This window comes from Aphis gossypii, chromosome 1, assembly GCF_020184175.1.
Source record: "Aphis gossypii isolate Hap1 chromosome 1, ASM2018417v2, whole genome shotgun sequence".
Lineage (NCBI taxonomy): Eukaryota > Metazoa > Arthropoda > Insecta > Hemiptera > Aphididae > Aphis > Aphis gossypii.
Genome location: NC_065530.1, coordinates 41,243,850 through 41,260,476, shown reverse-complemented (window position 1 = coordinate 41,260,476; position 16,627 = coordinate 41,243,850). Strand labels below are relative to the sequence as shown.

The window sequence follows — 16,627 nt, the reverse complement described above, 5'->3', positions numbered from 1 at the left end:
CTTCTAATAAATAAAATTACATTGTTTTTTTTTTTTTTTTTTTTAATGATGTTCTATTGGTTAGATATTATTACATAATCAATTCTTGATATTATAAAATACTATACAATAAATAAAGTATTAAAAAAAAAAAAAAAACGGTCAACACTAATTTTTGTCATTATTTTATTTATATTCATTTCATTAAATACAATACATTTTTAGACATTTTCTCCAAATTCTATATCAAATTGTTCTTTAGATATCTGAAACAAAAATATTCAAGCATTTAATAGGTAATTAAAAAGTAATTATTATATTTTATTAAGATGAGACTCGTATGTTGTTTTCATTTTGCTACTGCATAACATACCAACAATTACATGTAGTGGTTCCAATGAGCATTTTTAAATATTAATATTTTACTACATGCTCACTTAAAAATTATAATATTGTTAAGAACCAATAATAGAAATCAAATAATTTTGTCATATCACAATTAAATGATAAGTCAATTCATTACTTTTCATAATAATCTAAAACAAAATTAAAACTGCTGGACATAAATTTTGGTGATTCATAAAATGGAAATAACACATGCATGTACAATATCCTTTGATAATATGCATCAAATATTATAATTTACAATATTGCATACTTTATTATAGATAAAACGCTTAATAGTAAAACAGTTAAATATTTAAAAAGCACAACTAGGTAAGAAAATGAATGTATTATTTTCCCTTGCATTATAACTGACCCTGATCATAATCTATTATATTTACTAGTCGTGATACAAATACCAGTTGTAACTCCTATGTTAACAATATCACTGTTAAATGTTACACACTGAGACACTGGCTATTAAGTAATGTTTATATAAATAATAATTAATAATTTTAATATTCATAATAAATCATATTTATAAGTCACAAGCCATATTTACAAAAAAATTGTAAATACATAATATTATGTAGAATAATGTTTTAATCACCCAATTACAACAGTTATTTAAAAATGTTTAAAGTATTATTTTCCTTTTTTAATGTATTTTATATTTATTAGTTTAATTTAAAATATATACGATTTCAATTCATAAATTTGAAATTTCTATACAAAATTTTTATACCTTTTTATTTACGAGTTTATGACCTTTTAAACTGTATTTTAATAAATTGATTACAACATTCAAAGTTTGTTGTTAACCTGCCAATTGGCATTCATTTTTCTATTTCAAACATATAAATAGACCATTTTGTATAAAAAATTCACAACAAATTATTATAGAAGTTTATTAATTTAAAACAAAATACATAATTATTGTTTTTATTGTAAGATAAACCTGTTCTGCTACAATATTGGCCGAAGTAAAAATTAACTATAATGAAATGATTCTAAAAATATCAACGGCACATAACATACTGAACAACAGGATGATAGAAGCACAATGTACGAAAATATTTGATAACAACACACATATTTGTAGAGTTTTTTATATCTTTTGAATCTTTGCTGGATATTATGTATCAATGAGTAACAATAAATTATAATCTCATAAATAAAATAATCGTACATAATTCAATAAATTTTAACAAGTAATATACTATTTAAAAAAAATTTTCAAACTGAATATTTATTTTATTTTTATAAGATGGATGTATTCTCAGATTATTAAAATTAAAAAAAATTAATAAAAAAAAGTACTACCTATATAACTATATCCAATACCCTACAATAGTTTTATCAATTACATTTACATATCAGATTATGAATTATAATTTATAAATCACATTCATTTGAATATATTTTCTTATTAGCTTTTTATAAATTAAACAAAATGTGCATGTATATTTTAGTAGTATATATAAATATGTTCTATACTCTTTACAACTTAAGAAACATACTCAGCAATTGACTCAATAAGGGAGATAGACAGGTGTTGTTCGCTCTATGATGAAAATTGTAAGTCACCACGTATGTGCTTATTAAGTTGAACAGAGTATAGTTTTAAGTGTTTAGACACTGTGGACGTTTTTTTTTATCCAATAGATAAAAATACTTGTGTTTATTTTCAAAAAGGTCAAATTAAGCTTAACTGTAATTTAGCCTGTAATAAATATATTGTTTTTTTCTGGTCAAACAATTTTATTCATAGATAGAAATTCTAAAAATTACCTTTTTATTTTTTAATTTTTTCATTAACGCAATATCTTTAGCTAAATCGTTTAATTCTTCTTGACTGAAGGCTTGTTCTCGTTTCTTTTTTGCTTTAGCTTTTCCTTCTAACTCCATTTGTTTACGTAATTCTTTTTTCTTTTTACGTTTTTCTCTTCTTTCAAGCTTTTTCTGTTTGGCATCAGCCCATGCAACAGTTTGTTTTAACCCTTTTTTGTGTTTTGTTTGACCAAGCCAAATTCCAGTTTCCATGTAATTTTGTAACTTCTTTTGTCGCGACTCTTCTCTCTCATTATTTCTAATTAAAATTACAAAAATATATTTTCATAATAAAAATAATCAAAAAATTTAATTATCTATAAATGACTTACTGATATTTAATAGAATTGAAATCAATATCAACAGGAATAAAATCACTAGTATCCTTATTTTTTAATTCTGGCATTTTTGGAAGTCTTAAGAGACCAAAGCCAGTAGCAAGTTTACCAAATTCTAAATCTGTATATAACAAATTCATAAAAATAACAATTCTGTTAGAATAGAGAAATTAATTTTAAATTATATACATAGTATTATATACTGAACATTTTATGGACATTAGTTTTTTTACAGTGTTCAATTATTTTACTTTATTCAAAATAAACAATGACTAAAATCACAAATATACATAACACGGCTAAATATAAATCAGTCAAAAAAGATATATCAGAATTTACATAACATTCAAAAATAAACCTGATATTTGAACACAAGCTAAATAAAATCAAAATCACAGGCATACAAGTCATTATTATATATACTCCGATCTATCATGTAGACATGTTTCCTTACTAATGGTTGAGAGTATAAGAAATATTACACCACTATATTATACAATACTTTTATAATACATGTAATTTGCTATAGCTAATAGTAAGTAAAAGTATTAACAGTCGTTTTAGTCATTACCTTATTTCTAACAAAGCATCAGTCACAAAGATAAATTACCTTTTATTCGTAATAGTAGATGACATTCGTGTTTTGAATATGCTTGTATATAAGAAACAAATGCTTTATTAGCTTTATCAAATATTGTTCTATCTTTGAGTTGACGCTTTCTAACTTTTTCAACTATAAGATCAACATTTTCAACTTCTAATTCAGGCATTAATTCCAATATTACCTAAGAACATTTATATACATGATGTTATAACACATATTCTATAAAATTACTATAGTTAGTTAAATTAGTAATTACCTATACATTTACCTTTTGATTTGAATAAATAAAATGTATGTAAGCATCTTCATTTGGCATCAACATAACCAATGAAGATCCACTTTTACCGACTCGAGCTGTTCGACCAGCACGATGTACAAAAGAAGATGCATTATTAGGAGGATCGTATTGAATCACCCAATTCACTTCCGGTATATCAACACCACGTGCCATTACATCCGTACATATCAAAATACCTAAAATATAAAATGCATTTTATAAGTTATTACTAAAATATAGTAACAAGTTATGCAAAAACAAATGTTTAATAAAATTACAGAAAAATAAATAAAAGATTGAGATTTTTCTTTAAATTTCAACAATAAAGTTTTATGACTTTTAAGTTTAAATACTATTAAACAGTCCTTAATAAGATACAAAGTTTTTATTTGATTTTTGGGATCACTATGAACAAATGATTTGCAAAATATCTAATAATGTATCACATTAGTATTATACTAAATATGTATATAATTCAGTGTTAGGGAGAAACTTAACTTAAGTTACAAGTTACTATAACGAAATTACTTTTTAAGTTATTTGATGATAATTTAATTATATTTTATTGTAAGTAATTTATGTTATTTGAGTTACTTTTTGGTAGTAATTATTACTTAATTACTCGTTACTTTATTTGGTTTAATACATAAACTAAAAAGCAATTAAGATTAGTGACTGTAATTTTGAAAATGCACTTTTGTTTAAAATAAATTTGAAAAAAAAATTAAATGTTTAATATGAAGTAAAATAAGTAATTGTTAATAATTTCATATTGTTGATTGTCATTATTTAATATTTAGTTTATGAATTGTCATATTAAACACATGGTTATATTAAGCTCCAGTGATATTTTTGAAAAAAAGTAACTTCTATTGTAATTGAGTTACTTTTTAAACTCAAAAGAAATGTAACTTGACCAAATAAAAAAAAAGTAACTTAAAAATAATTTAGTTACAATTTTGATAAGGAATTAGTAATGTAATTTAATTACCGAAAAACAGCAATTTCCTCAACACTATGTATATTTAATTAAATGTATTGTATAGGTACACATTTCAAAAAAAGACACATAATCAATAGTTAAAATATTGTATGAATTATTAAGCAGCGAAACAAATGTCAAATATACCTATGATAGATTATTAATCTAAAATAATAACCACCACTGGTTTCATCATTTATTTTAAAAGAACTAAGGTGTCTACTTCAGTGAATATGATGTTCATAATTTTAGTATTTACCTCTTTCAGCTTTCCAAAATAATTCAAATATTTTGTAACGTTTATTATTCATTTTTCCATGTAAGCTGAATAAATTTATTTCGGGTATTAAACTGTAAATTATAAAAATAAAAACTAAAATCATAAAGGAAAACTATATATATAATGATATAAAGTACAAACAGTATTAATGATTATTATTAATTAATATAATATTTACCTTCTTAAAATTATTGAAAAGTATTCAACACAAGCACATGTTGATAAAAACAACATATATTTTGAATTTAATCCATTTTTTTTTAAAAACGTCACTAAAAATGCTAATTTTTTATCAGCATCACATATTGTATAATAATTTTGTAATGCTGAGGGTGTAGATATGGATTCAATTTGATTACTGAAAAATGTATAAAATATAAAAAATAGTAGAAAATTAAATAATACAACAAAATACCTTTTTGGGTTTAAACAATGTTTTTCCTTGACAATAACCATAATAGGATTTCTGAGACCTGCCTTAACAAGCATTGCTACCTGTTTAGTTTGAGTAGCTGAAAACAACCCTGTTCTTCTTTGTGTAGGTAAATATTGTAAAACAGTATTTATAGGCTTTTCAAAACCTAATTCTAACAGCTTATCAGCTTCATCTAACACCAGCATTTCCTATAATAAATTCAGAATAATTTAATAGATAGTTCTAAAAAAGAATAAATTCAATTTTTTACCAATGATTTAAGAGATTTGTGTAAATGAAAATTAGGTATTTTTCTAGTTAATAAATCCTCTAGTCGGCCAGGAGTGGCCACAATAATGTTTGCTCCATTTTTATTAAATGCTTTAACATCAGTTTCTATTGGATTTCCGCCTAAAGTAAGCATTTGTGTAACTCCTTCAATATTGTTCAAAAATTCAGCCAAGACATGACTAGTTTGAGTAGCTAATTCTCTAGTAGGAGATATTATAAGGCCTCCCACTTCATGTTTTTTTAAAGGATCGCTGCGTTTCTAAACAAACAATATTTATGTAAGTATCATAGAATTGAATTCTTTTAAAAACGTGAGAAGTAAAACTTACTAAAATTAATTCCAGCATAGGAACTAAAAATGCCAATGTTTTCCCGCTACCAGTGACTGCTTCTGCAGCAACATCTTTTTTTTTCTCTAAAAAATTCTTTATAGATTCGACCTAAAATATTATTATTCATTAATTAATTATGTACATAGTTACAAGTTATTAATTATTATTATGTTGCAAATTATTACTTGAATCGGTGTCATGCATTTAAATTTGAAGTTTTCTTTGATTGTTTTTAGAACCGGTTCAGACAGATTTAAAGATTCCCATTTTAAAGATGGTGCTAAAGACATACTTACATTTCTTTTATAAATAAATATTTATAGAAAATATATTTTTTAATATTACAAACTAATACTAATTAGTAATATTAAAATATACTATTGTTAATATTTATAACAGAAATGTAGAATAATATTATAATTTATAATATTGCCATTTGCCACTGTTATTGTTTTATTCTGTGGTTATATCTTGTCACACGTGTTGTTGAAATATATATTGTTATCACAGATATCAGTGATTGTTATCATTGTTTTTGTTTATCGATGATATCACATTTTCACCAAGTACTATCAGCACAGCACGAATTAAAATAGTAAAAATAAATTATTAAATATATTTTAATTCGTGGCTATCAGTTTAGATAGAATTTATTATGACAAAATTTTGTCATGGAATTTATCATAAATATACTTATATTTATTTATCACGCTCTGTCGCTGTTAATGTTTCTTTGGCACTAGCGTCTAGCACGATGTAGAGACTAGAGAACATCTCTAAATCGTGGGCACTAGTATAATAGTTAACGTTTTCATAACTATTTTTACCTATACTGCACAGAAGATTTTTTTTAGAAAAATCATAATTTATGTAGTACCTATAATAAATTATTGTTTAAGTAAATAATAAGATGTTGGTGTTAAATAAATATTAAAATACCTACTTCTATAGAGAGTTATTATTGGTGGGGTTCCAATGCCCCCCTTATATTTCTAATTTTACTCTCCACTCAGACTTAAAAATGAAAACTATACACGAAGAAGCTAAAACGTACTATAAACGTTTTTTCAACAAACTGGTTACTCACATCCTCTCAGTGGCGTAGTTATGGGGGGAGATATGGGGATAGATCCCCCCCAGAGCCTTTTTTTTAATGTTTAAATCATTGACTTATTGGAGCCCCCCACTTTATGTTTAACCAATAAATTGTATATCCCCCCCCAGAACAAAATCATAACTACGCCACTGCATCCTCTGATATCCGGTCTAGCCACTCGCACAATTCTTGGAAATCCTCCACGGCGTTTAAAAAGAAACTGGTGCAGAGATCTTAATGAATAACGAAAAAATAAATACCTACATGTATTTCAGCAAAAGAATTCTTTTGCTTAAATAAATGTATTTTTTAAAGTGCGATCACTGGATGGTTTCTTCCCTCACCGTATTCATGTTTTTTAATATAATGTAGCACATATTCTTATTATGCCTTTGGGCAAGGCTAGGTATTAACGAATTAAAAATTAAAATTAAGTTAATTAACTCGTTACTTTTTTTTGAAATTAACTTTTAACTCAGTAAGTTACTTTTTTTTAAAAGATTAACGTGTTAATATCAAGTTAATTTTATTCAAAAATATTTAAATTAAGTTAATTTTAGTCCAAACAATGATGCACATTTTTGAATAGTATTTTTAGAAAAATAGGTTTTTTGGTAGATATTTTATACTTTGATGTATCATTTTCAATTTCCCCAGTTATTTTCTTGTGCATAAATAAAAACTTTTTAATAAACATTATAGTGTCTGGATTTTTTATTGTGAAAATTAGAAAATTTTAACTTTAAGTTAAATTATGTTACATTTTTTTTTAAAGTTAACGTTTAATTTAACAAGTTAACGAAAAAAAAATGAGTAACTTTTAACTTAACTTGACTTTATTATTTTAAAATAACTTAACTTAACGAATTAAAAAAAATCGTTAACTTGCCCAGCCTTGCCTTTGTGTATAGATTGTATTTTCTCTAATAAAATTATAAAAAAAAAAACAAATTATTGGTGGGATAACGTATATTATGTCTCACTATGCATGTAGTGTTTAGTTTTATGTTATACTAACAAAGTACACAAATATCATAAACACTTTTTTTAATTATATGTTTGTTGGATATATTATTTGAATAAAATTATGTAATAAATGTATTGTATTATATGTATAATTTCAAGACATAAAAATAATAAAATATAAGTATTACATAAAAATAATTGGGTATTTATTATTTAGTAAATTATATAGTATACTTGGATCCTTTTATAAATATTACAAATATTAAACAGACCTATTAAAAAATATCATTATACATCAAAGTTATACTGCACTTATACACCTGTACCCCTATACTATACAGTTGTTTTTGATACACATTTCCGACGAATTGATCTACGAGTATACTTTTTTTCTTTATTGGCGAGGATAACAAACTAATAAATAAATATTTGTATTGTCTAAGTTCAAGATTTCTGAATTTCATCGTCACTAGATTCTAATAGGACAGGTTTCGTACTTTCGACTCGCCAGAAGGTGGAAAATAATCTTTATCATTATCAGAATCATCACAAGAAGTTACCTATACTATATAAATTATCATCAGAGGGAATTTCTTTAAATAACACATCACAATCTTACCAAAGTTTAGACGAAAAGCCATTTTTGAAAATCAAAACACTTAAATATAATAAAATATATTTTCGAATAATGGAAATTTACTATACCAACTATAAGGAGTCAACTATCAACCTGTAGTTCTACATTTATATTATTATACTAGTCTTAATGATTAACAGAGCTCAAATTTCATTACAACAAAAATAATCGTTCTTTTTTCAAAAGTATCATATTTGTTACGATCGGTGGGAACTGTCTCTTGGTCAAAAACTTACAACATTCATAACTCATTAGAGATTAGACAATATTTTAATTCACGCCAATATGATTTGCCCAGTGAACAATGAAGGACTAAAAAGTAAAAAATTAGTTATTATTCATATTAATACTATACCTATACAATATTATCTATTCGTTTATAATCTACCAATAATTAAATCAAGTATATTCTGACTCAGGCACGTATACAGGGGGGGTTGGGGGGGTTCGCCCCCCCACCCCACCCCCACAAAAAATTCATATTTGTATAGTTTATTTATATCATCATTCATCGATAAATATTGATTATTATAAATTTTTTTATGACCCCCTCCCCCGAAATTTTCTTTTTGTGACTTGCCTGTTCTGACTTCTGTATAATTAAACTTTAATTAAGTAGGTACTAACTACCAACGTCCAAGGATAATAATACAAGATTGGAACAACTAAAACGTCTGAAACTGAACAGTACCGCCACTGACGGGGACCACTTTGTAGTTAGAAACTTTGTACCGATGTAACGAACGTGGAACCTAACTCTTTTCTACTCGTTACACCTATGTAGTCATTACATTTATACCGATTACAACAATAATGACCTAATCACTAACGACCCACCACTGTAGTGAACGAAATTATGTTATGTTGTAGCTGATTACAAGACGGAAACAACCATTGACTTTATACTTAGTATAAAGTCAATAGAAACAACACATACGGGTTCTTTTAAGAGGTGTAAGGTGTTGTTTGAATAAACAATTTTAGTAAAATATTAAGACAACAAAATATAATAATAATTATTTAAACATAACGATTTAACTTATTATTAGTAATTATGTATTATGCAGTAATAATTCATGGTATTCAATTTTATTGATATTAAAGTACCTATGGAAAAAGTTGAGAATGCAGTTCCAGAAAAATATATTAGTCATGGAAAACTATAACAACATTTTTAACGATAATGATAATATATTATATAAGTATACACAGTAGCGTGGCAAATTGAAATTTGTCAGAGGTAAAGAAAAATATACTAATAAGGACCCACCCATCAATATAGAAACAAAAATAGTGGAGGGAGGGATCAGTTTTGACTACCTATTGAACATCATATTACATTTACAATTAGGGGACCTATCGACTACAATCCACACCCCAATTTAAAAAAAATATATATCAAGCAATTGCTCCTGAAATTATTGTTTGCCACGCAACTATATATACACACACGTATATGATTTAATCAAATACCAATTACTCATACCTACCTATATTTTATTATAGTCGCTGGAGTACAAGACGTGTTCAACCAGTTCAACTGATGTATATTATGCGATCTATGGTAATGGACGAGTAGTGAAGAGTTTACCACGTCATGTCATGTGGAATCACAAATCTTAATTCGTGTGCAGATAATAGACATGAAATATTTTTGCCTTCCACCATTGCTGATTTACTTAAATTGTGTTTTGTTACACCTGAGAAAAGTTTAATTTCGGTTACCAGTTGAAGCGTAACGATGACTATTGCGGAAAAATCCGTCCGGTGGATGATGTGAAAGTGGGAATCCCGGTTCATAGCGGACGGAAAAGTGGAAATCTTCACAATGCAGGTTATTGTCAAAATCATATCAACGTATATCATTATGTTTTGTCGTTCTATCCAGTAAATAATGTACTAACTGGTAGTGGATTATACTTCCTGCTGTTCTATATGAATCAGTTTGGAGAATTTAGATAGCGAGAGCAGCAATAACAGTTCATTGTGAATTGTCATAAAATCAATAAGCGTTTTTGGAGGTAGAAAAAGCGAAAAACAATAGCCATGCCATGGCACATACGGGATGGCAATTCCAGTGTTGGCTGAAATCACGATTTACCGTGATAAAGTAAAATTAAGCCTTTGCATGCGGTTTGTACTACAGCCGTTACCCGCGACTGAAATAACTTTTCGCCTTTGCTTTGGTTGCCACTTTGCCAGTGATCACACAATACAACTATACAAGTAAGGTACCTTTAGTTTAGGACCGGTAACTGATTAGGTACCTAGGTATATAATAATAATTTGGTATAGATTTGTGTATGTTTTTAAGCAACCATTAAGTTACTTTAGTTTTGATTTTTTTGAGTTTTGAATATTTTTTTTTGAATTTTCATTGATTCTATACTGTATTAATACCTAATTATTAAAATTGATTTTACTTTTTATTGGATTTAAATACTAGTATACATATACATATATATTTATTACATCTTTGATAAATGTATATGTGTTATTATTTTTTACTAACGAGGCCAAGGTATGAATATATGTAACAAGATTATATTATTTAGTCCATAAAATATCTATATTGCCTACATTATACATATATATTATATAAGTAGGTATTAAGGTATACAAAAGTCAAAAGGCCAACAAAATTTGTACTTTTTCTTACTTTTAAATTATAAGACAATATAAACTGTAGTCTTGTAGTCTAACAGAGTAGTTATAGTAATGGTATTATTAGATTTAGATACATTATATATGGTAAATTATTTTTAATTGGTACGTAATACTTAGTTTCATTAATAATGTTATTATTATAAAATCAATGATATACAAAATATAATTTGTGGAACAACTTGTTTATGGAAGAACGTGATAAAACCTCATTACTATAGATAATATATTGATTAATGATTAGAAACAGAAGTGATGATGATACATAAAATATTAAAAATTTAAGATCTTTAGGTAATCATCACGCTATAATTAATAATTGTTAATTTTTATACTTTTTGACTTAGTGCGGTCTGTGATAGTCTGTAGACGTATTAATTTATCTTTTATCACTATATAATAGTAAGGTAGTTGCAATAGTTATTATTTACTTAAAGTAAATATTGATAGACTTCTTAAAGAAAATATGCTACAGTATTCTTGTTATAGTTTTTACCAAGTTGTACAAATAAATTTACCAGTTGCAATAGTTTAGTCGTAGATTCTTTCAGTTTATTCATTTTAATTTTAAGACTGTTTTTATTAAAGTATCTTATTATTTTCTTTTGAAGGTAAGTGTCATAGAATGTTATATTATTTGTTAAATATTGTGTTCTTATTCAGTATAAAACTATTTATATATAATGATATAATTAATGTTTATTATTTACTATACTATTTTCTATTAGATACAATCAACTGATATTCGATAATTTAAATACATTCAACAATGTATCAACAACTTTGTTAGAAATTTCAAAAAATATTAGCCAATTATTAAGTGATTAATCAGTATTAGTCAACATTAAGAAATGGACGATATAAACATCACTGGTCTGGCTGTGAGTTTTATTTAAGCATAATAATGAGATCATAATTCTGTAGGCATATGAATGTTAACTGTTGATAAATATTTTCTTTATAGATTGAACCAGTGGAAAATGTCACAAGGATTTTGACCCGTGAAGAGCAAATGAGGTATGCACTTATTAATGTACAAATCATTAAAAATACATTTTTACGTAATGTATTTTAATTATATAAATTATTATAATGTAGTCATATGCAATAAAAAAAAAAAACTTATATGTGATATTGACTACTTAATTATGGGAAACTAAAAGTATAAAGTAATGTTATTAAATATGATACATATTTAATAACAATAAATATTAAAAATATAACAGCATTAATCAGTCAGTAAATAATATATTATTGAACTTGTTATCAGTATAGTATAGTATAACTGCTGGTGATTTTAAAATCACTAAACTTTTTTTTTTAGTATAGTTATAGGTATGGATTACATAAACTACATTTACTACATTTCCATTTATTAATTGTTAGTAATAAGCTAATATTGATACTTGTCCATTGAATGAATTTGTTTTAATAATACAGCTATATTATTCTTATTTTTTTTCATAAAATGCATTATAAGTTAAGCTTACTTAATGGCTATGGCTAATCTAATTATATAATTAAAAAATAGTTTTGTTTATTAAATAAATAAATAATAATATGTCCACATACTTAAATAGATATCTACAGAAATGAAAATTATTAGTTAGAAATCATCCTAGAAATTAATTAGTACATAAAATGTATTTTTGTTTTTAGTGAATAAAGAATTCTTGTATTTTTTTTATGTAAAATGATTCATTAATTAATTACGTAATGTTTTAATTCTTAGAGAAGAGCATCGAAAATTACATGAAGCCCATAAAGGTCACGAGTCAATGCATGCTGAGATGTTAATAATTTTAATGATCACTATGATTGTTGCACAGATAGTTTTATTGGAATGGAAAAGGAGGCATTTTAAATCATTTCAAGTAAATTTTATTTTTAATATTTATATTATATTCTCTTGTGCGAACTGATTAATTTTTTAGGTTGTAACATCCTTAGCCTTATGGATAATTCCATTTATAATGTCAATTCGTTTTTCATATTGGAGGTTTATTGTATTTTGGACAATGTTTTCATTGATCACAGGACTTGTGGTACGAAAAGCTTTAGAAAAACCTTTACAAGGATCAACACCTAGGTATGTTTTTTATGCTTGTCAGAAGGGCGCCCCATGAAAAATAGTATAGCTTATGCTAAAATGAAGATTATTTTTCTTTCTAAACTACTAATTTCCATCAACAGAGTTACTAAACATTAGTATTAAAAATATTTTTATTTCACTTTTATTCTTAAATATGTGGTAAAGAATAATTTTATTATCTATATATTATTTACTATATTTTGATACTACAATTTGAATTTTAAAACCATTCTACTGATTTTTATCTACTTTCCCATTATAACTTTGGGGGCGCTCTTGACTTGTCATAGTTATCGCTAAGGCGAACGCTTATATAAAATAATACATCATGTTGTATGTAGTGTGATGGCATAAATGTTATCCAGATTGGTGTACAAATGGTTCTATTTCAACTACAAACTAACTTACGTACTTGGTATTGTTGGATACTTTATCATGATTGCTGCATTCTTTGGCATCAGTGTTGTATTCAATGTTAACCCAGCTATATGGATGGATTATGGATTGATAATTATGTACTATGGGTTGTATTTTGGTGTCTTAGGACAAGATATTGCTGAGATATGTGCATCTAAAATGGCTGCACACTTAGGAGTAAGAATTTTAAATTTATAAAAAATTGCTAAATAACACCATGTACCATATATATGTAGAATATTTAATTTCTTTAAAACACTTTGTTAAAAAATTATTTTGCAAAGGAAAAGCACATAATTGATAAGCACACAAATTTCTCATTCATGGTCAGATTGTAAAACTTTAATAAATTAATGACAATAATAATTGGAATATTATTTTATAAACATACAAAAATTTAGTGAGAAATTAGTTATAGATAATTGATAAGTTGTCAAACAATCTAAATATTACTAATTATTTATTTTTGTTTTAATATTATTAGTATTATACACCTCAAGGAATGCCAACTAGAAGCTTAGATAAAAATATTTGTGCTGTTTGTGGTAACAAATTATTAGTGAATGCTGGTGAAGAAGGAATAATTGAATCTACTTTCCAATTAACTTGTGATCATACGTAAGATTTTTTAAAATTATTTATTAGATTTACATTTAAAACAAAATACTTATAATAACTTTACATTTTTACATTTATAGATTTCATGAATTTTGTATTCGAGGATGGTGTATAGTTGGTAAAAAACAAACATGCCCATATTGTAAGGAGAAAGTTGATTTAAAAAGAATGTTCCGTAATCCGTATCCTTTTTATTATAAAGATATTTGCTATAGATTAAGATTAAATATTTCAAAAAAAAAAAAAATTATTTATAATTATTGTATAAAATAGTTTTATTATAAGTGAATATGCCAATTTTTTAATAAAATAATAATTAATGAAAATATAGGTACATTAATTTTGTATTAAATCCTATTACTTGTAAATTAACAACACTAATTAGTATTTATTTTTAATAGAATAAAAACATTTTATGAATAATATATAACTTAAAGGAAAACTAATTGTGACATAGCATTTATAGTTTTCAAATTATTAAAGCTGTTATGGTTTTATTTATTTTCTATTTCAGATACAAAATTTCAAAACCGGTATTTGTATATTTTATTCATAAAACTATTATTATTTGGACTTTAAACCAATATAATTTAATTCCAGTTTTCATTTTGGATTCTTATCTCCTTAGTATTAATTTAGAAAAACCCTATTGATACCTAATGTATTAAATATAGTTCATACTTAAAATAATTTTTAATTTAAACCATTAATATTTTGATGCAAAAAAGGTAGATTAAAATTGTCTATTTTCTTTAAATTTTGCCACGATTTTTTGTTAATAATTGAATTATAAAATAAATACATGTACATGTCTTATTTTTTTGAAAATTTTAATTCGTTTTTTTTTTTTTAAATTATTTTATTAAATATTTAATTTCAATTACCTATTTAGTTTTGTCTAATTTTATTCAGATTAATAGTCCTGAGTTTTATGACATACTAATTGTAATTAACTAAGTAATAAAAATTATATGAAATTATTGATGAATCATAAATGTATTATAAAATTTTTTAAATTATAAGAACAAGTAAAATATTCAATTATTTTAAGATTTTGTTCATTAAAAATAATTGGTATTTATTAAATTTAAATCAGCAATATTTTTATAGTATGTCTTTATGATTACTTTTATAAATGATGATTTACTTATGTAAATGTCTAAATGTCTAAATGTATATTATTTATATTTTAATATAATATGTACTTATCCTTAACTTTTTAATTGTCCAGATGGGAAAAACCTCATGTTTTGTATGGTCAACTATTGGATTGGTTACGTTGGTTTGTAGCATGGGGACCAATTATAATGAGCATTATACAATTTTTAAATTATATTCTTGGATTAAAATAGTTTCATTTTTTCAATAAACATGAATTTAAAATTGTTTTGATTACATGATGTATTTATATTATACCTATTTATAGAGATGTCCATATGCTTTGACTGTTGTCGTGTCAGGATGAGGGATATTTCCATTTTGAAAATATGTTCATTAATATAAACAACATTATAATCGATATATAAAAGAATGGTTTGTAACAATAATGTTCTTTGAGTTTCAATATTCTATATGACTTCATTTGTCAGATTTAGGTTTTTATTGAATTTTATTAAAACATATAAAACTTAAATATTTTTGTCATTCCTCTTATTCACTCTTCAAAAATATAACCTTGTTTTCATTGTGAGTTCCATTATCCGATACATTTTTTAAATTGAGTCAGATTAAGTATAATATAATATTGTTGTGTTTAACTTTATATTTGTTAAAACATGACGTTTGAGAGATGCTCAATATAGAAAATTAAAACTCAACAGAATCAATCTATTTTGTTAACTTTAATATTGAATTAAACTATTGAACAATTTTGATTTTCTTTTTTTTTTTATATTGTAAATAAGTGAAAATACAAGAATAGATAATATTCATAACTTGAAGTTTCTTTTTAGGTAAGTTTACTTTATTAATTATTATTAAAAGCTAATAAACTGAGATTAGTTTTGAACAAAAATTTGCTGTTGTTGTTTGTTGGTTAGAGTAAGAAAATTAATACTGGACTGAAAACCTCTTAAATATTATATAAAATGTGTAAATGTGCAGGATTCATTCAAATCTTAATTGTTAATAAAAGTTGTTACTTTTTGTAATAGTTTGTCAATGACAAAGTACACTGCAATATTACACTGCTAATGTACTATAAGTATATATACATGAACATTATCGACAATGTCTTCATATTTTATTTTAGGTAGGTCGTAAGTATTTACCTACGCTATTATAATGGCTAGTTTGATTCATAATCAATTAATCAATTCATTCTCTATAGAGTATTGGTCACTTTTAATAACAAAGCAATGTTTTATACTTCATAATAATAATTAAAAGAAAAATACAAAAAAAAAAACTAAAATACTAAAAAATT

General features: G+C 24.9%; 2 protein-coding genes across 3 annotated transcripts; one reads left to right on the top strand and one right to left on the bottom strand.

Moving 5' to 3' along the window:
* Positions 1 to 147: 147 nt before the first annotated feature.
* Positions 148 to 6,277, bottom strand: LOC114126025 (probable ATP-dependent RNA helicase DDX55 homolog). Its single transcript, XM_027989883.2, has 11 exons — positions 5,898 to 6,277; positions 5,710 to 5,820; positions 5,361 to 5,639; positions 5,090 to 5,298; positions 4,853 to 5,032; positions 4,654 to 4,745; positions 3,404 to 3,609; positions 3,142 to 3,316; positions 2,526 to 2,652; positions 2,155 to 2,452; positions 148 to 245 (listed from the first exon to the last, which is right to left on the bottom strand). Exons 1-11 carry the CDS (start codon positions 6,000 to 6,002, stop codon positions 201 to 203), a joined length of 1,827 nt encoding a protein of 608 aa, XP_027845684.1. The 5' UTR covers positions 6,003 to 6,277; the 3' UTR covers positions 148 to 200.
* A 3,765-nt stretch (positions 6,278 to 10,042) lies between these two features.
* LOC114126026 (RING finger protein 121) lies at positions 10,043 to 15,597 on the top strand. 2 transcript variants are annotated; one of them, XM_050197401.1, is made up of 10 exons: positions 10,043 to 10,245; positions 10,356 to 10,637; positions 11,804 to 11,956; positions 12,040 to 12,092; positions 12,808 to 12,949; positions 13,010 to 13,164; positions 13,533 to 13,761; positions 14,069 to 14,202; positions 14,283 to 14,384; positions 15,434 to 15,597. In XM_050197401.1, the coding sequence occupies exons 3-10, from the start codon at positions 11,927 to 11,929 to the stop codon at positions 15,552 to 15,554; spliced, it is 966 nt and encodes a 321-aa protein (XP_050053358.1). In that variant the 5' UTR covers positions 10,043 to 10,245; positions 10,356 to 10,637; positions 11,804 to 11,926; the 3' UTR covers positions 15,555 to 15,597. The 2 variants fall into 2 exon arrangements, with proteins under 2 accessions (XP_050053358.1, XP_027845685.1); XM_027989884.2 differs by lacking the exons at positions 10,043 to 10,245; positions 10,356 to 10,637 and adding an exon at positions 11,376 to 11,686.
* The last annotated feature ends 1,030 nt before the right edge of the window (positions 15,598 to 16,627 follow it).